Raw genomic sequence first — 20,201 nt, 5'->3', positions numbered from 1 at the left:
AGTTTAGCATTGTATGCTAGTACAGTTTTCTCGTTATGAGGATAGAATTGCTTGAATAGTTTCTTGTGTCCGAATGCTGCTTGCTTTGTGCTTTGTGGGGCTCTGAGTGATGGGAGTTAGCCATTAGGTGAATACGTCACGTCACATGTGATCAGGGTTGAATAATCTCAGAGTGTTGAGTTTGGCCCTATTGCGCAACTCTTGTTTGAGTCCAACCGTTGTAGGGACGAGCCTTTTACTCAAAGGATTATCTGAGCCTCATCACATGTGATGGTATTCAGGTGGTGGCTAATTGGCATTACAAGGAGGCCTTCAGCAGCTGAGGACTGGTTTGAGTGGAGTCAGAGACTTCCCTAGGGCAAGCCTAGGATGAGAGTAGCAGAGATCAATAGTAGTAGAAGTGACTTGGTGGAGTCAAGGCGGTTCTTGAGGAAAGTACAGATAGATGTGGAAGGTAGTATGGGCCCGTACTACTGAAAGCAGAGGATCCGTACTCGAATCAAGGAAGGCCAAGACAAGACCACGAAGCTAGTAGAAGTATCAATGATCCCTTGAGATATTTCAGTTTTCTGATATTGCTATGATGTGTTTCAGAATGGTGGTTTTGCGTCCGAGGACAGCAGCCGGCAGTGGAGGTGCCGGGGAGGGATCAGGATCAGGCTCGGGGAACGAGCACATGGATGAACAGACCAGAGAGTTTCTTTCTTCAGAGATTACTCGTATCATTTTAGAGCAGACTCCTGTGATCTTCGTTTCGATCAAGGAGGGTATCCTAGAGCTGATGGATGAGAGATTGGGCACCTTCCGTGCCGAGGTGGCGGCCATGATGGGGTCGCGCACACTTACATTCAGGGAGTTCAGGGTATGTGGAGCTCCAGACTATCATGGGGCGCGGGACCCCATAGCGAGTACTAGATGGTTGGCGGATGTGGCCAACGCGTTCCGCACTAGCAGGTGTCCCGAGGGGGACAAGGTCAGATTGGCGTCCTGTCTTCTGAAGGACAGGGCACAGGATTGGTGGGAGGAGGTCGGACATACCATTGGAGATGATGCAGCGTTGGATGCCATGACCTGGGCTGATTTCTCTACCAGGTTCAGGGCGGAGTTTGCACCAGTCATTGAGGTGCAGCAGTTAGCCAGAGAGTTTCAGGACCTCACCCAGACTACAGAGACCGTGGCGGAGATCACCGCCAAGTTCAGGGAGAGGGCTCTTCTTGTTCCTCAGTATGTAGCCGATGAGGAGATGAAGAAGGCCCGTTATCATGAGATGTTGTGGAGCGATATTCGCCAGTTTGTGAGCCGGTCCAGCTGTAAAACGTTGGACGACATGATTGCTAGGGCTCGAGAGAGGGAGATTGATCTCGAGATGGAGAAGAAGAGGAAACCGGAGACGGTTTCGGGTTCAGGAGGTTCGAGCAAAAAGCCCAAGGTTTCAGATCACAGATCCAGGGTTCAGCTGAGCCACAGTCGATATGGCAGGTGTGGGAAGATGCACGACGGGGTGTGCAAGGCAGGGAGTTCCGGCCGCTTCAAGTGCGGTCGGACTGGGCATTTGAGCAGGGATTGTACGGCCCCTGATACTGCCGTTGCAGCATCAGATCTGATTTGCTTTCAGTGCAATCAGAGGGGACATAAAAAGTCCCAGTGTCCGAGTTTAGCTGCAGTAGGGAAGGTGGTTGCACCTGCCCCTGCTACTTTGAGGATTACAGATGGCCGGCAGGGCCGAGCCGAGGCGCCAGTGGCAAAGAGTAGGGCGTTTCAGATGACAACAGAGGAGGCGCGAGCGACTCCTGATGTGGTGACGGGTATGTATCTTCCCTTCATCTTTATATTATTATTGATTGATTATTGCTTATGATTGTATGTTTTATATAGGGTCGTTCTCTGTGAACGGCATTTCTGCTATGGTATTATTCGATTCGGGGGCTACCCGATCATTCGTATCGCTTGCGCTTAGCAAGAGATTTAGCAGAGCTCCAGGGGAGCTGGAATGTCCACTAGAGGTTGAGATAGCAGATGACAGGACCGTGAGGGTCGCCAGAGTGCATAGAGGGTGTTCTCTTCAGTTGTTTGACGAGTAGTTTTCGGTGGACCTGGTTCCTATTCCCCTGCGAGGGAATAAGGTTATTGTGGGCATGGATTGGCTAAGCCCCAATGGGGCGGTGATTGATTGTGAGCTTCAGCTAGTGAGGGTTCGCACTCCCAGTGGGGGAGAGTTAGTGATTCAGGGCGAGAGGCCACAGCGTGGACCGACCTTTTGTTCCGCCGCAAGGGCGAGGCGCTATTTTCAGCAGGGTTGCGCTGGCTATGTAGCTTATGTCTTGGATGCCCGGGAGAAGGGCAAGACGACAGTGGGTGATGTTCCGATAGTGCGAGACTTCCCGGATGTATTTCCCGAGGATTTACCGGGGATACCTCCTGAGAGGCAGGTTGAGTTTAGGATCGACATGATTCCTAGTGCGGCTCCGATAGCCAAGGCACCGTATCGCCTAGCTCCCCCTGAGATGCAGGAGTTGTCTACGCAGCTACATGAGCTGCTAGACAAGGGTTTCATTCGGCCGAGCAGTTCGCCTTGGGGAGCGCCGATCCTGTTTGTGAGGAAGAAGGATGGGTCGCATCGTATGTGTATAGATTACCGGGAGTTGAATAAGGTAACGGTGAAGAATCGTTACCCACTCCCAAGGATAGATGATTTGTTTGACCAGCTTCAGGGAGCGTCTTGGTTCTCCAAGATCGATCTACGCTCCAGGTATCATCAGATGCGGGTTAGGGATGAGGATGTGCAGAAGACTGCTTTCAGGACCAGGTATGGTCATTATGAGTTTGTGGTGATGCCATTTGGGCTCACCAATGCCCCAGCCGCATTCATGGATCTCATGAATCGCGTGTGCAGGCCGATGCTGGATCGGTCAGTGATAGTATTCATAGATGATATCTTGGTATATTCCAAGACGCAGGAGCAGCACGAGGAGCACCTGAGGGAGGTGCTGGAAGTTTTGAGGAGGGAGAGACTTTTCGCAAAGTTCTCCAAGTGTGAATTCTGGTTGCGCGAGGTGCAGTTCCTTGGTCACCTCGTCAACCAGAAGGGTATTTTGGTGGATCCGGCCAAGATAGAGGTCGTGATGCAGTGGGAGGTCCCGAAGTCTCCATCTGAGATTCGGAGCTTCCTAGGGTTGGCAGAGTATTACCGAAGATTCATTCAGTATTTCTCCAAGATAGCAGTGCCGCTCACCCGACTAACCAAGAAGTCGGTGGTATTTCGTTGGGGGCCTGAGCAGCAGGCAGCGTTCGAGACCCTCAGACAGAGATTGTGCGAGGCTCCGATCCTTACCTTGCCAGAGGGAGTAGAGGACTTCGTAGTCTACTGTGATGCCTCAATCGCAGGTATGGGAGCAATGTTGATGCAGCGAGGCCATGTGATAGCTTACGCCTCGAGGCAGTTGAAGCCTCACGAGGCTAACTATCCTACCCATGATTTAGAGCTGGGGGCGGTTGTGTTTGCCCTCAAGATTTGGAGGCATTATCTTTATGGGGTCCGTTGTACTATCTACACGGATCACAAGAGTTTGAGGTACCTTATGGATCAACCGAGTCTGAACATGAGGCAGAGGAGGTGGTTGGATGTGTTGAAGGATTATGATTGTGAGATCCTTTACCATCCAGGGAAGGCCAACGTGGTGGCCGACGCCCTAAGCCGCAAAGTGTCGGCAGCACCTATTAGAGATTTGTGTTTGAGGATGATAGTGATTACTCCGTTGTTGGAGCGGATCAAGGAGGCTCAGGGTGAGGGCCTCAAGGAGGAGAGGCAAAGGTGTGAGAGGATCGTAGGCCGAGTAGCTTCGTTTGATTATGACAGTCGGGGATTGCTTACACTTCATGGGAGAGTGTGGGTACCGTACTGGGGTGGGGTATGGCAGGTGTTGATGGATGAGGCTCATAAGTCTAGATTTTCTATCCACCCAGGGGCGACGAAGATGTATAGAGATCTTCGACCCGATTATTGGTGGCCCTGCATGAAGCGGGATGTTGCTTGGTATGTTGAGAGGTGCCTGACCTGTAGGAAGGTCAAGGCGGAGCACCAGAGGCCTCACGGCAAGATGCAGCCGTTAGACATTCCCGTGTGGAAATGGGAGGACATCACCATGGATTTTGTCACCAAACTTCCCAGGACCGCACGAGGAGTGGATTCGATACGGGTAGTAGTGGATCGGTTGACGAAGAGCGCTCATTTTATCCCGATCCAGGAGAGTATATCAGCAGAAAAGTTAGCCGATATCTATGTGCGTGAGATCGTGGCACGCCATGGAGTGCCGGTATCGGTAGTGTCAGACCGAGATGTCCGTTTTACATCCAGATTCTGGAAGCGGTTTCACGACGATATGGGTACTCGTCTTCACTTCAGCACCGCTTTCCACCCTCAGATGGACGGGCAGAGCGAGAGGACGATTCAAACTCTCGAGGACATGCTCAGAGCGTGTGTTCTCGACTTCGGTGGCAGTTGGGATATGTATCTTCCGTTAGCGGAATTTTCGTATAACAACAGTTATCATGCAAGCATTGATCGACCACCCTTTGAGATGCTTTATGGGAGGAAGTGTAGGACCCCGATTTGTTGGGGCAAGGTCGGTCAGCGAGTCGTTGGGAGCACAGAGGTGGTGCTCAAGACGAACGAGTTGATTCAGCAGGTCCGTAGTAGACTGCAGACTGCGCAGAGTCGGCAGAAGAGCTACGCTGATAGGAGGCATTCAGACTTGGAGTTCCGGGTGGGCGATATGGTCCTCCTGAAGGTCTCACCCTAGAAGGGTGTCATCAGGTTCCGGAAGAGGGGCAAGCTGGGCCCCAGGTTCATTGGTCCCTTCAGGGTTTTGGCCCGAGTGGGTCGGGTTGCTTATCGGTTGGATCTCCCTGTAGAGCTTAGCCAGATCCACAACACTTTCCATGTGTCTCAGTTGAGGAAGTGTTTGGTGGATGAGTCAGCAGTTGTTCCCCTAGAGGATATTCAGGTTGATAGCAGCCTGAATTATATTGAGAGGCCGGTCGCGATTCTGGACCGGAAGACAAAGACCTTGAGGAACAAGGCAATTCAGTTAGTGAAGGTGCAGTGGCAGCACCGAAAGGGGTCTGAGTTGACGTGGGAGGCTGAGGAAGAAATGAGAGAGCATTACCCGGAGTTATTTTCAGATTCAGCCGCATCAGACTTCGAGGACGAAGTCTGAGACAAGTGGGGGAGAATTGTAACGATCGTCTTTGGTATGATGCTTTCGTGGCTTTTATTTAGAAGTTTTATTGAGGGACTCGGCGAGTCTATGGCCTGACTCGTCGAGTAGGGTCGAGTTTTCATGCACGTGTTAGTTGGCGACTCGATGAGTCCATATTCGGGACTCGGCGAGTCTGCCTACCTGGAAGAAACCCTAAATCCCCGGGTTGCTCACTATTTAAGCAATGCTTTGTGCCCCAAACTCGCCTCCTTCACCCTCAGAGAGCTGTGAGAAAACCCTAATCCATCCCTTGTTTGTTTTAAGTGCTTTTGTGTGGATTTTGAAGGCTTGAAGAAGAAGAAGAAGAAAGGAGCAAGGAGAAGAGGTGTTGAGCAAAGATCCAAGGGCAAAATCAGAGTTCATTGAGGTATTTCTCGGATTCCTTCTGTTTTATGCTTTAGATTTCCATTTGAACTCTTCTAGGGCTAGTTTGATGCATTTTCCAAGCTTTATAGTTGTATGGGTGCCTTAATAGGTCGAGATATCCCTAGATCTGTTCATTTAGTAGTTGTAGAGCCCGGATCTAATGCCTTTTTGTTGATGCTTTGCATAAGAACCCTAGATCTAGCCTTTATTATGCTTTTTGAGCCTTATTATCTTCTTGGTCGCTTATGGGCACGTAAAGATAGAATCTTTACGTGCTAATCGAGTTAAGGAAGCCCAGATCTATAAGTTTCAGACGCTGGATTCAAGCAGAATCGAGTTTAGAGTAGCTGCATGGATGTGACTCGGCGAGTCAAGTCGCGGGTCCCGTTTTTCCCCTTTTTGAGTGATGTCGAGTGGAAGCCTGTGAGTAGTAGAGTGGACTCAGTGAGTTGGAGGGCAGACTCAGTAATGGAGGGACTCGACGAGTTGTTCATACAACTCGGCGAGTCCAAGGCAATCTTCTTAAGCTCAAGAACAACTTGTCGAGTTGTTCATATGACTCGGCGAGTCGGATGCAGATTGTCTGAGTTCTTGGATCGAGAGAGTACTCGTCGAGTCGATGCCATACTCGACGAGTAGCCACGAGTGGGGTTGTGAAATGAGACTAGAGACTCGGCGAGTTGGCGGCCCAACTCGGCGAGTCAGGTCAACTGTGGGTTGACTTTGACCAGGAGAGTTGACTTTGGCCAAGGGTAAAAGAGTCATTTTACCCCAGTGCAGTGTTTAGTATTTGATTGAGTGTGTTTATGGACTTGTAGCCGGGGAGATACCGGAGCAGCAGTTAGCTTCCAGAGCCATTCGCACAGCAGCCAGTTCACGAGGTGAGTTTCCCTTCAGTAGGAACGGGTCTAAGGCCACAATGCCGGCCCGTTCAGTTAGCCGTAGTTTCTGGACTTCGGTCCAATGCAGTAGCTAGTATGTTTGACGCCTCCGTGGCTCAGACGGGATTTATGTGTTTATGCTAGTTGATATGTTTATGCTATGTTCAGTCAGCTTCGGACTTCGGTCCGATGTAGGGGACAGAGGTCCCAGTCAGCTTCGGACTTCGGTCCGATGTAGGGGACAGAGGTCCCAGTCAGCTTCGGACTCCGGTCCGATGTAGGGGATGAAGGTCCCAGTCAGCTTCGGACTTCGGTCCGATGTAGGGGACAGAGGTCCCAGTCAGCTTCGGACTTCGGTCCGATGTAGGGGGCAAGGCCCCAGTTAGCCCGGACTTCGGTCCGATGCAGTGGGCAAGGCCCAGTATGTGCTTATATGTTATTATGTGGTATGTGGTAGTTTGGGGGAGCTCACTAAGCTTCGTGCTTACAGTTTCAGTTTTGGTTTTAGGTACTTACGCAAGCAAAAGGAAGAGCTCGGGATGATGGCATCGCACACACCACGGCTTCAGTTTTGTCCTGGGAGTTGATTTAGTTTTCTTGATATGTTTGGATACAGTTGTGATTCAGTTTTTCTTACAGTATTTTATCATGGTTTTTGAAACACGCAGCATATGGTTTTATTATGTGATACTCAGTCTCATGGGTTTTGTTATAATAAAAATCGAAATTTTTGGGTGGTATTTTTGGGTTGTTACATGTAGGGGTGAAATAGATCTAATACCGGTTGAAAGATACCGAAGGGGGTGAAATAGACCTAGTACCGGTTGAAAGATACCGAAGGGGGTGAAATAGACCTAATACCGGTTGAAAGATATCGAAAGAGGTGAAATAGACCCAATACTGGTTGAAAGATACCGAAAGGGGTGAAATAGACCCACTATCGGTTGAAAGATACCAAAGAGAGTGAAATAGACCTAGTTATGTTTCATTGTTATGTATGTATGGTATGAAGTATTTTGGGGGAGCTCACTAATCTTTGTGCTTACAGTTTTCAGTTTATGTTTCAGGTACCTCCAGCTCGAAAGGGAAGAATCCGGCCTAATCGCACTGCATCCACCTATATTTTCCGCATCACATAATTTTGGGATTTTGTACTCAGATATTATTTTATTATGATATATCTTCAACTATTTTGATATGATTATCGTATGATTAGAATGATTTAAAATGAAAAATTTATCTGAAAGTTTAGGATGTTACAACATTATCATATGTTATGCAAAAGTGGGAGTTGCTCACTTTCTAACATTAGGGATGTTGATATTTATGTTGTCACATAGATTTGTCATGTCATCTTATTTGTTTGAGTTAGTTTTGTTTGTTAGTGGGTGTTTAGAAGCGGTTTTTAAAATAATTTATTAATTTATTGACTTTTCAAAAAGTTAATAAATTAAAAAAGTGTTTAACAAACACTAACATTTTAGTTAAAAAAATAGTTTTTCCAAAAATCCAAAAATTTATGGATTTTCTAAAAAGCCAATAAACAGTTTGAGAAGCAATCTCAAACACGAGGCTTAGCTTGATCGTCATTTTGAGTTATTATGTTTTAATTCTTTTTGTGTATGTAAAGTGAGACTACATGTGTATTATTTTATTTCATTCAATATACAACAATATTGAGCTCTATCTTTCACTCGATTTCTTTTTTGAATCTTTAATTCACTGCAAAATATTAACAATGGTCAATTGTGAGTATTGGATGAGCAATGTATCTAAAATGGTAATCTCTTTACAAGTTGGATCAAATCAAATTGTCTAAAATTTATTCTATTAGTAAATAATTAATGTAATACGATTAAAAACATATTATTATAATAAAATGTTACCTCTTAAATAAACAATTTAATAGATTATGTAGTTTAGCAAATATGTTACTTTATTTACCTAATTCGCTCGTCGCATATACAAATCACCAACATCAATTCTCCTAACTAAATTGATGGAAAACTCGCCTTTATATGTATGATACTGATTTTAGTTTAAATTCATCTTTCTCATAAAAAGCAATTTGTATATTAAAAGTAACATATATTTATTTTATTTTTTATTTTTAAATTTGATACTTAAGAAGAAATTGCGTTGTATTTGATGAAATTACATGCCGATTTTTCCATAAACCATAAAAGCCGCATTTTCCATTTTCACTCCCATTCAACTATTCAAGTCTCACCTTCTGACTCCTGACACCAACGCCCAAACAGACGGAGACCCACGACCAACGGCCACCGGACACCGGATCTCCGTTCAAGAAACCTCCATTAAGGTGCTATTCGCTCTTTCAACACTATTTTATTTTTCAAATTTCTCTCTACATTTCAGGAACTCACAGAATCATTGTTCGTTCAGTGACTTTTACAAAAATAGGGTTCGTGCTTAATCTAAGCCAAATTTGTTGGGATTTGTGACGATTGTTCTTTGGTTTTCGAGTGCAGCCAAGAGGTTAGGGTTTGTGGACGTAATAGTAGTGATCCAAGGAATTTAGAATGACATATTGGAATAGAGGAATATGATCGTGCTGCAACGATACTTTGTTGAATTAAGTTAGTTAACTGATCGCTGTCTCTTGGACTAGATCTAAAGCACTGGAATGTGTTGCTTGTAACATGCTATTCCCTTGTTCCAGGGAAAGGAGCTATCAAGCTTTGGGATCTAGGGGATTGCTTTGAACTTCAAAATAAATGTGCAATTTAAATGTTTCTAGAAATAATTGGTAACTCATTGGATTTTGTAATAAGCCCAACAAGTAGAAAGTTATTGCATCTAAAGTCATCACAAGGCCATGTCAATTTTGCATATTTTTATGGGGAAGAAAAAGAAACTGGCTGAAAACATACAATTAAAATAAGAAGGGTGTTCCATTGGCATAGTAGGGGAATTAGGTAGCAAGTGCCAAGTAGCAACTTTGTAGAATGAAAAGCCCTGAAAAAGCAAAGTAATCTGAGTGATTAATAAAGCAAGTAGCTACATATGTTAAGACTTACAAACACCTTCCTTTTGCTACTCACAGTCCATTTATGCATCCTAGTGATCTGAAATTGATACCTTCCTTGGATTATGTTGTAAACAGTTAATGCAAATTACATCACATTCTATGATATATATATATATATATATATATATATATATATAGGTTTATTTCCTTTTTAAAGGGGGAATTGACTTTATATCACCTAACTTGTGATGTAAATGTGTGATCTGATTACCTGATATCAATATAGATATCAAGATTCAGTTTTGGAAGGAAGTGATTTCAAGTAGCTCAATCCCTTTCTAGAGCAAATTTGCAATATTAGGTCCTTGCAGTTACAACTTGTAACATATTCTATTATTGAAGTTAGTAGTCCAAGGCTCCAAGCCTTTTTTGATGTAGTTGTTTGCATGTTTGTAAGTCTTGATACAATATTTTACATATTTGACACTTGAACTCTTGGCACTACTTGTAACATAAAAAGATTGCAAACTACAACTCAACCCATTAGTAAAAAGTATACTAAAACTGATTACAACATGGGAAAAAGAACAGCTTGTTGGTATGAGTTATAGTAAGAGGTCAACAGTTAAGCTAGTGAAGTCCAAATCCTTCACCATAGAATTATCTTGCCATATAAGTGGCCCTGTTTCTTTTTCTTTCTCCCATTAATTGCTATCTGGAGGACATATATTTTTTTTTTCTTGCCATTAAGTCTTGTATGGATAATTATGGATAAAGTAGTTGAATAGGTAATGATGTCTATATGGATAAAGTGATGTTATGCGTATATACCTTTTCTTTTTTGTACCGAGTGAACTGTCTGATTCTGAGTAAATGACCATTTTACCCATCTGTTTAGAAGTGATGGATAACAACAAATGACCCTTTCATTAACAACTGTTGGAAATCACTGTTTAAATTCTACAAAAATCAATACAAATGTAATTTATATCCACTCACAATGTGATTACTGATTAGTAACTTAAATTGCAGACAATATTTAATTTAGTAGTCCACCAAGCACAAAATTATTAATTGCTCATCCCCTTTAGTTTATAAATCTTAACTCCACATGTAACAAGCAAAGTTGCTAGTTATCATTTTCTTTTCTTCCCTTACTTTTCCAGTCCCATGAAAGCTACAATGGTTGTCTTTATCTACACAAGTGTTCAATCATTTCCCAAATCCCGAAAATACCCTTTACCATACCAAAAGAGGAATAGAAACTGATACTTTGAATCAAACTTTACAGGTTTTGAAGGTTGGGATTCATCATCTCTTTATAAACACAACTCCAACTCCAACTCCAACTCCAACTCCAATTCCAATTCCAATTCCAATTCCAAAATGGGTCGATTAAAACTACAACCCGGGATCAAATCAATTGAAGAAGAACCCGAAGAATTCGAATCCACAATTTCAGAAAAAGACAAAGCAGCTTTAGGATGCATGATCAACACAGAAATAGGGGCTGTTTTAGCAGTGATGAGAAGAAACGTAAGATGGGGAGGCAGATACATGTCAGGAGATGACCAATTAGAACACTCCCTCATCCAATCTCTCAAATCCCTCCGCAGACAAATCTTCTCATATCAACACGCATGGCACACAGTCAACCCCACAGTCTACCTCCAACCCTTTCTTGATGTAATCCGGTCAGACGAAACCGGAGCTCCAATCACAGGTGTCGCCTTGTCATCACTCTACAAGATCCTCACACTCGATGTTCTTGATCTCAACACTGTCAATGTTGAAGATGCCATGCATTTGGTGGTTGATGCTGTGACTAGTTGTAGATTTGAGGTCACTGATCCGGCTTCTGAAGAGGTTGTGCTTATGAAGATTTTGCAGGTTTTGCTTGCGTGTATGAAGAGTAAAGCTTCGGTTATGTTGAGTAATCAACATGTTTGTACTATTGTCAACACGTGTTTTCGTGTTGTGCATCAAGCGGGGTCCAAAGGGGAGTTGTTGCAGAGAATGGCACGTTACACGATGCATGAACTTGTGAGGTGTATCTTTTCACATCTTCCGGATGTTGGGAATTCAGAAAACGCGTATTTTAATGGAAACAACATTGATAAACAAGAGGTATGCATTTCTCTGCTTTACTACTTCTCCTTTTTTCCTTTATGATTTTGTATCGGGTAGTGTTTGGTATGATGGAATTGGCCAAGGAATGGAATGGAATTGACCAGTGATTCCTTCTGTTTTGGCATAGAATGGAATGAAAACTGCTATATAATCCAATTTTTATATATGTAATCTTTAATGTCAAACATTCTTTAAAAACTTCTATTTTTTTTTATCAATTTAAAATCCAAATTTTTTTAAAAAATAACTAATAAGTAATATCACCAAATGATCAACTTTTCAACCTTTATCACAAAATGATCACTTATCTTGCGAAATACCTTCTTTTGTCAAATTGCTTTAATTTTCTTTTTTCTTTTTTGCAAAAATAATTCCATTTTCGCGATTTTTGTAGTTAGGACCACTGACAAAGCAATTTTGCAAAAAAGTTAAATTGTGAAATAGGTGGTTATTTTGTGATAAGCTCTTAAAATAATGTCCAGAGTATAATTGAAATTACACTTTGTATTTACCCAAAATATACTAAATCATATAAAACTTCATTCCATTCTCAGACCCCAACTAAACATGATCATAGAATGTAACAACTCATTCCATTCCGATTCCGATTCCGATTCTGATTCCGATTCCATCCAACCAAACATACATACCCTCACTTTTACCATATAGTTTCTGAAAACTGATTACAACTGCAGGTGAGTGGGATTCCTGGTGATTACACTTTCGGGGCCAAACAAATGGAAAATGGCAATTCCAATTCCAATTCCGAACTTGACTCTCAGTCATCTGTTCCCGGAATGGATGAAAACATAGTGGTCCCCGGAAACGGAAAAGACACAGTTCCATACGATCTAAACCTAATGACAGAGCCATACGGGGTCCCATGCATGGTGGAAATCTTCCATTTCTTATGTTCATTACTAAACGTAGTCGAACACATGGCAATCGGTCCACGCGCCAACACAATCTCATTCGATGAAGACGTCCCTCTTTTCGCCTTATCTTTAATCAACTCCGCCATCGAACTTGGCGGCACCGCCATCAGCCGCCACCCCCGCCTTCTCTCCTTAATCCAAGACGAACTCTTCCGCAACCTAATGCAATTCGGCCTCTCAACAAGCCCTCTAATCCTCTCCATGATTTGCAGCATTGTCTTAAACCTATACCACCATTTAAGAACCGAGTTGAAGCTCCAACTTGAAGCATTCTTCTCGTGTGTGATTCTTCGACTCGCACAGAGTAAATACGGAGCTTCTTATCAACAACAAGAGGTAGCCATGGAGGCTCTTGTTGACTTTTGTAGACTAAAATCTTTCATGGTGGAAATGTACGCGAATCTAGACTGTGATATCACGTGTAGTAATATCTTTGAAGATCTCGCAAGTTTGCTGTCCAAATCAGCATTCCCGGTGAATTGCCCGTTATCTGCTATGCATATCCTCGCGTTAGATGGTTTAATCGCGGTCATCCAAGGAATGGCGGAGAGGATAAGTAACGCCCCGGTAAATTACGAATTTACCCCTGTTTGTCTCGAAGAGTATACGCCTTTTTGGATGGTGAAATGTGAGAACTATAACGATCCGGAACATTGGGTCCCGTTTGTTAGAAGGAGAAAATATATAAAAAAGAGGTTGATGATTGGAGCGGATCATTTCAACCGGGACCCGAAGAAAGGATTGGAGTTTCTTCAAGGGACGCATTTGTTACCCGACAAACTGGACCCACAAAGTGTGGCGTGTTTTTTTAGGTATACAGCGGGTTTGGATAAGAATCTTGTTGGGGACTTTTTGGGGAATCATGATGAGTTTTGTGTTCAGGTTCTTCATGAGTTTGCGGGTACGTTTGATTTTCAAGATATGAATCTTGACACCGCGTTAAGATTGTTTCTAGAAACATTTAGGCTTCCGGGAGAATCTCAAAAGATCCAGAGAGTTCTAGAAGCGTTTTCCGAGAGATATTACGAGCAGTCCCCCCTGATTCTTGCTAACAAAGATGCTGCTCTTTTGTTGTCGTATTCTTTGATCATGCTGAATACAGATCAACATAATGTTCAAGTTAAAAAAAAGATGACAGAAGATGATTTCATAAAAAATAATCGTCACATCAATGGTGGAAACGATCTCCCACGAGACTTTTTATGTGAGCTTTACGATTCCATTTGTAAAAACGAGATACGAACGATTCCGGATCAAAGTGCTGCGTTTCCTGAAATGAATCCTAGCCGTTGGATCGATCTGATGCATAAATCAAAGAAAACCGCACCTTTCATTTTGTCTGATTCGAGGAGCCATTTGGATCGGGACATGTTTGCGGTTATGTCGGGGCCCACAATTGCTGCGATCTCTGTGGTGTTTGATCATGCTGAGGTGGAAGATGTGTTTCAGACGTGTATTGATGGGTTTTTGGCTGTTGCTAAAATATCAGCGTGTCATCATTTAGAAGATGTTTTGGATGATTTGGTTGTTTCTTTGTGCAAGTTTACTACACTTTTGAACCCTTCGTCCGCTGAAGAACCGGTTTTAGCATTTGGTGATGATGCAAAAGCCAGGATGGCAACTATAACAGTTTTCACCATTGCCAACAGGTAAAAATGAGGTTGTGTTTGCTTTGTCAATTTCCTTATATCTTGTTAACATGTAATTGTTTTACTATAAATAGGTATGGAGACTTCATACGGGCGGGATGGAGGAACATCCTGGATTGCATATTAAAACTCCACAAACTCGGGCTTCTCCCAGCCCGAGTTGCCAGCGATGCAGCGGATGACTCAGAACTCTCATCCGAACCGGGCCATGGAAAGCCCTTAACAAACTCGTTATCCTCATCCCACATGCCATCGATCGGGACCCCAAGGCGCTCATCTGGGCTCATGGGTCGCTTCAGTCAACTCCTCTCGCTCGACACAGAAGAACCCCGTCTCCAACCCACCGAACAACAACTCGCAGCCCATCAACGCACCCTCCAAACAATCCAAAAATGTCACATCGATAGCATCTTCACCGAAAGCAAATTCCTCCAATCCGATTCCTTACTCCACCTCGCACGCGCCCTCATTTGGGCCGCTGGCCGCCCCCAAAAGGGCAACAACTCCCCCGAAGACGAAGACACCGCCGTCTTCTGCCTCGAGCTCCTCATCGCCATCACGCTAAACAACAGGGACAGAATTGTAATTTTATGGCAGTGGGTTTACGAACATATCGCCGGTATCGTCCAAACAACCGTCATGCCGTGCGCGTTAGTCGAAAAAGCCGTTTTTGGACTCTTGAGAATTTGTCAACGGCTCTTGCCTTATAAGGAGAATTTAGCCGATGACTTGTTGCGTTCACTTCAACTTGTTTTGAAACTTGACGCACGCGTGGCGGATGCGTATTGCGAGCAGATCACGCAGGAGGTGAGTCGGTTGGTGAAGGCGAACGCGAATCATATTCGGTCGCAAATGGGGTGGAGGACGATTACGTCATTGCTCTCGATAACCGCGCGTCATCCGGAAGCTTCCGAGGTTGGATTCGACGCGCTTCTTTTTATCATGTCCGACGGGGTGAACCTCATCCCGGCGAATTTCATAACGTGCGTAGATGCGGCTCGGCAGTTTGCCGAGTCGCGCGTCGCGCACGCGGACCGGTCGGTCCGCGCGCTCGACCTCATGTCTGGATCGATCGCGTGTCTGACCCAATGGGCCCATGAGGCCCAACAAGCGATGGGGGAGACGGATTCGGCGAAAACGTGTCAAGATATCGGTGATATGTGGTTGAGACTCGTGCAAAGTTTGAGGAAAGTTTGTTTGGATCAAAGGGAGGAAGTGAGGAACCATGCGTTGACCGCTTTAGAAATGTGTTTGACCGGGGTTGACCGGGTCAACATCCAACCCGGGGTTTGGTTACAGTGCTTTGACATGGTGATTTTCACGGTGCTTGATGATCTATTGGAAATATCGCAAGGGCATTCGCAGAAAGACTTTAGGAACATGGAGGGAACCCTAGTTTTGGGTTTGAAGCTTCTTTCGAAAGTGTTTTTGCAAATGCTTCCGGAACTTTCACAGGTGACGACTTTTTGTAAACTTTGGTTGGGTGTTCTTAGTCGGATGGAAAAATATTTAAAAGTTAAAGTGAGAGGTAAAAAGAGCGAAAAGCTTCAAGAATTAGTCCCCGAGCTTTTGAAGAACACTTTGATTGTTATGAAGAACAAAGGGGTGTTGGCACAAAGAAGCGCGCTAGGTGGCGATAGCTTATGGGAGCTGACGTGGCTTCATGTCAATAATATTGCGCCGTTGATTCAATCGCAAGTTTTCCCGGATGAAAATGGAAATGGAACCGGGACAGAAGAAAGTGGATGATGATATGTTACGTGTCACAGTCTGAGTTTTGGACTGTTTTGTCTGTAGTAGTGTAAATTTTGTTAGGTTTAGTGGGATGTTGATTGATGTTTGGAAATGGGTGAAGGTTGGGAAGGAGATTGAGGATTGGAGTGATGGTGTTTATGTCGGCGGTTAATTGTGATAAATGACGGCAGTAAAAACTGGAATTTTACAATGTAAAGAATGTGTTTTACAACGTGATTCGTGAATGAATGTGGGATGTTTGTTACTTGTTAGTGCAGTTATTGCTTACTAATTTGTGTAAACTATATATAATTATATATGTAATGCATTGTATTTTTCACTAGGAGAATAATGTTTTTTTTTTCTTTTTCTTCTTTTGGGTATGCTTATCCTTTGGTGATTATTATTTTATTAGTTAATGTGAAAAAAATCATAAGTACAAATGTTAAGCTTCAAGATTTCATTAGGTCATGGTGCAATTATATTCTATTTTAATAAGTAAATAAATACATTTATATTTAAGAGTATTCTTTTACAATAGTTAAACAGAAAATGTTGTATTGTCCACTAATCAAGATGCTTTTAATTAGTTTTAAAAGATGTTGGACGTCTTTATCAATGGCATGAATTATTTGAAATTTTTTGGAACTTCAGTCTTGTTTTTTTGTTGGTATTTGAACTTTAAACTAAGTGCTGCTATAATCAATCATTAAATTAATGTATTTGTATGATTTGTTTATATTACTATGCTAATAGGTTTCATTCAAGTATTTGTCTGTCGTTTCTATATCATTTTATTTCTTTTACATTTTGATGCAGTTAAATATATAGTAAGTCCGATCTTTAAAAATCTAAAACCAACATAAGTTATTCCGAACAAGTTTGGTTCAGTTATTTGGTTTTATGAGATCTTATCCTGCACGCAGTACACATTCATATTTAATAAACTACAACCAATCACATTTTTATATTATGATGTAATGTAATTTAATAATTCAAATATTATAATAAGAGTAGATTAGAGTTTTGGTCCCTGTAGTACACGCCAATCTGCACGTTTGGTCCTAGTTTTACAAAATTTGATACTATAGTAATCATGTGACCTTATACTCACAAAAATAATTTACATATCAAAATAAGCCCTACTTAATATTTAAACTAATATACCTGAACTCTTAAATATTCATCACCAGTTAACAATATTAATGCAATGTCAGGAAACAACTGTATTTATAACCAACTGTTTCTCATTTATGATTTACCAATTAACAGTAAAAGAATTTAAGGATTTGTTTTTTTTGAATTTTGGTAAATTTAAAACCCCGACACGTTACTGATTTGAGCTCCAGCTGTAGCATCTTCTTTCTACTGCACAATCAAGAATTCTTCTGACCAATATACGACTCGTAAACCTTTCGTAAAGACTACTCATTCATCTTCGTCTTGCGCGATCTTTGTTCTTTCAACTTTAATCAATCGGGATGTAAGGGAATGAAAGATCTAGATTTAAGTCGAAAATTAGGTTTTCTCGCAATCAAATAGCAAAATGAGTGTTTCTCTCACTGTAATGACCTTCAATCTTCTTGAAGATCAGCCTGACGATAGTTCAAATTGTTGGGAAAAGAGGAAAGATTTGTGTGTTAGTGTTATCACTAGTTACTCTCCAATCATCCTCTGCACTCAACAAGGTGAGCTCGTTCGTTTGTTTGTGTATGTTGCAGATCTTTAAAATACCTGTTCTTGATTCATTCGATTTTGAAATATGATTAACTATGTTGGTCTTAATTGATTTGCGATTTGGAAATGGGGTTTGTTTCTACGAATTTTTTGAAATTGTTTCTTTTTGAATTCGTAGGTGTGAAGTCTCAATTGGAGTATCTTCAACAATGCTTGCCAGGTAATACTTCAGCTTACATTTTGATTACTGTTTTATCGTAAGATTGATATTTATACAAATTGTTATGATTCTGCTGTTTTGGTTGTACATATGATTTGCTTGCATATAATTGAAATCAATCCCCATTTGTAGCTTAAGTTTTTAATCAATCCAATCTCTAATCTTTTAACTATGATTTTTCCAAATTGATTGTGATAGTGTGGTGTTTGCTTAATAGAGAAAGCCAGAGAAATGACACTTTTTCCATTAAGCCCTGACTTTTTACAAATTTGCCCTCATAAATTTTTGTTAAACACACAAGGGTATGAGCAATTTGGGATTTCAAGAAAAGGATCCGAAGATGTTTCAGATCAGTATTGCACCATTTTTTATGACAAGGAAAAGGTAATACTTTGTGTACTTCTTTCACATAATTCCTTAAAATCTTTGTTTATAATTATTAAAAAAATTTCTCTTTATAAAAGGTGGAGTTATTAGAAGGAGGAACATTTTGGTTATCAGAATCCCCTTCTGTTCCTGGAAGCATGTCATGGGGGAGTGAATCTCCTTGCATCGCCACATGGGCAATATCCTTTTCAAGCATATAATATAAATATAATAAGTATGGTTAAATCTTGAAAAACATTTGAATATTTTTTTTTTGTTTCTTTAACAAAAAAATCTCTACACGTTTCAAATGAAAGGAGTAGAGCCACCTGGGTTTTCATTCCAAATAGTGAATACAAACATGGACGAATTTAGCCCTCGTGCTCGTAGGCGAAGTGCATTGCTGACGTGGCAGCATATTGCTTCATTACCTCCTAGCTTGCCAGTTGTATATTGTGGAGGTTTTAATACACAAAAAGAGTCCACCACAGGACGCTTTCTTTTGGGGAGATCAAGGTAATTATAGGGTCTGTTTGGTTGGATGGAATGGAATGGAATAACAAAGGAATGGAATGGAATGGAATGACAAAAGGAATGGAATGGGTAGAGTATTTGGATGACTTTGTTATAACTGCGTAGATTCTTCAAAGTACAATCTTTAAAAAAAAAATGAAAATAGATAACTATAATAATTTAATCAACACTATTTCTTGCCTTGAACCCTTAAAATATTTAAGAAAATCCATATTTAGCTTTTTAGTTTGACCTTAAAAAAGTCAAAGAACTAACATTTTTCCCTTTGTTTAGAGAACATGGTGTGGTAGGTGATATGAGAGATGCATGGCCTAACGCCCGATTGAGGAAAAATGTGTCTCTTATACGTACGTTTCATGGTTTTAAAGGTATCATACATTTTTCTTTATAATTTATAATTTATATCGATCTCAACTGTTTTTTCTAAGGGTGTAAGAACCCCCCCCCCCCCCCCCCTTTTTTTTTCTTTTTACTATTAAGTGAGCAAATGACCATTTTACCCTTTTGTCATCATTAAGTCCATTAAGTTAAAAAGAAACAAACACCTAGTCCTGTATGCACATGGACTGTTTCTTTTTTAGGTCGTGATGAACTGTCTGAATGTGAGCAAAATGACCACTTTACCCTTCTGTTCTTGTAAAGTAAAAAAGAAACTATACCTAAGTCAACCCAAGGAGTATATTTGTGTATGGACCGAACGAAGTCTGAATGTGAGAAAATGACCATCTTACCCTTCAATGTTTATAAACATATATAAACTTCATATTGTAGGCAACAAACAAGGAGCTGTTGAGTTCTTTAAGTTGATTTTTCGTGCACTTTGCTTGTGTTGGGATCGGCAAACTCAAGATTTGCATGTAGATTGGATCCTGTTTAGGGGAAGATCATTGGTGCCTGTTTCATGTGAAGTGGTGAATGATAATATTGATGGTCAATACCCGTCTTCTCATTATCCAATCTTTGCTGAATTCATGCTTCCAAGAACAGTTAGACTCCTTGATCCGCCACCTGTCCAAGATGATGCAACTTCTCCAGTTTCTTGATTTTTTTTGTTTGTTTATATTTCAAGTTATTTGCTTGATTGCTTGGTGTTTCTTTCTTGATACCAAATGTTATTGTAATTCTTGGAAATTTTGTGGGATTTGATTGAAATTTGTGACTCCATTTTTACTTTCTTTCTGTCCTGAAAGTTGATTGATGAACACAAGTTGTAGGATAAAAATGTAATTATATGATTGATAATTCAACAGATATTATATGATTGATAACTAAATGAGACTTGCAATGCGTAAGAACCGGAAAAAAAATGATGATTGGGTAATATTCACATAAGATTTCCATTATGTTGAATGTAATTACTTGAACCTTTCAAAAATAATAAATAGTCAATATGCTTCAAATAATATCACGTTTAATATGACATATTATTTAACGAGTAATAGTCAGATATCTAGAATGA

General features: G+C 41.6%; 2 protein-coding genes across 3 annotated transcripts; both read left to right on the top strand.

Annotated features, from left to right (window-relative positions):
* The first annotated feature begins 8,672 nt into the window (after nt 1-8,672).
* Nucleotides 8,673-16,288, top strand: GN (sec7 domain-containing protein). Its single transcript, XM_079017397.1, has 4 exons — nt 8,673-8,828; nt 10,789-11,624; nt 12,323-14,211; nt 14,286-16,288. The coding sequence occupies exons 2-4, from the start codon at nt 10,884-10,886 to the stop codon at nt 15,958-15,960; spliced, it is 4,305 nt and encodes a 1,434-aa protein (XP_078873523.1). The 5' UTR covers nt 8,673-8,828; nt 10,789-10,883; the 3' UTR covers nt 15,961-16,288.
* A 983-nt stretch (nt 16,289-17,271) lies between these two features.
* LOC145070230 (DNAse I-like superfamily protein) lies at nt 17,272-19,912 on the top strand. Of its 2 annotated transcripts, none has more exons than XM_079017168.1 (7): nt 17,272-17,633; nt 17,801-17,842; nt 18,060-18,226; nt 18,307-18,409; nt 18,511-18,724; nt 19,016-19,110; nt 19,514-19,912. In XM_079017168.1, the coding sequence occupies exons 1-7, from the start codon at nt 17,492-17,494 to the stop codon at nt 19,783-19,785; spliced, it is 1,035 nt and encodes a 344-aa protein (XP_078873294.1). In that variant the 5' UTR covers nt 17,272-17,491; the 3' UTR covers nt 19,786-19,912. The 2 variants fall into 2 exon arrangements, with proteins under 2 accessions (XP_078873294.1, XP_078873295.1); XM_079017169.1 differs by having other exon boundaries at nt 17,273-17,633; nt 18,144-18,226.
* Nucleotides 19,913-20,201: the final 289 nt, after the last annotated feature.

This window comes from Lactuca serriola, chromosome 8 (genome assembly GCF_051521515.1).
Source record: "Lactuca serriola cultivar US96UC23 chromosome 8, Lser_US96UC23_V15, whole genome shotgun sequence".
Classification (NCBI taxonomy): Eukaryota; Viridiplantae; Streptophyta; class Magnoliopsida; order Asterales; family Asteraceae; genus Lactuca; species Lactuca serriola.
The sequence above is the reverse complement of the archived record's forward strand: the minus strand, read 5'-3'. Positions and strand labels throughout refer to the sequence as shown.

Bases quoted from the DNA above. Each gene is read 5' to 3' on its own strand.
- LOC145070230 (XM_079017168.1), top strand. From the start codon at position 17,492: ATGAGTGTTTCTCTCACTGTAATGACCTTCAATCTTCTTGAAGATCAG. The intron at 17,843-18,059 runs GTAATACTTCAG...TTTGCTTAATAG, and splicing joins TCTTCAACAATGCTTGCCAG to AGAAAGCCAGAGAAATGACA. The intron at 19,111-19,513 runs GTATCATACATT...TTCATATTGTAG, and splicing joins TACGTTTCATGGTTTTAAAG to GCAACAAACAAGGAGCTGTT.
- GN (XM_079017397.1), top strand. From the start codon at position 10,884: ATGGGTCGATTAAAACTACAACCCGGGATCAAATCAATTGAAGAAGAA. The intron at 11,625-12,322 runs GTATGCATTTCT...TTACAACTGCAG, and splicing joins ACAACATTGATAAACAAGAG to GTGAGTGGGATTCCTGGTGA. The intron at 14,212-14,285 runs GTAAAAATGAGG...TACTATAAATAG, and splicing joins GTTTTCACCATTGCCAACAG to GTATGGAGACTTCATACGGG.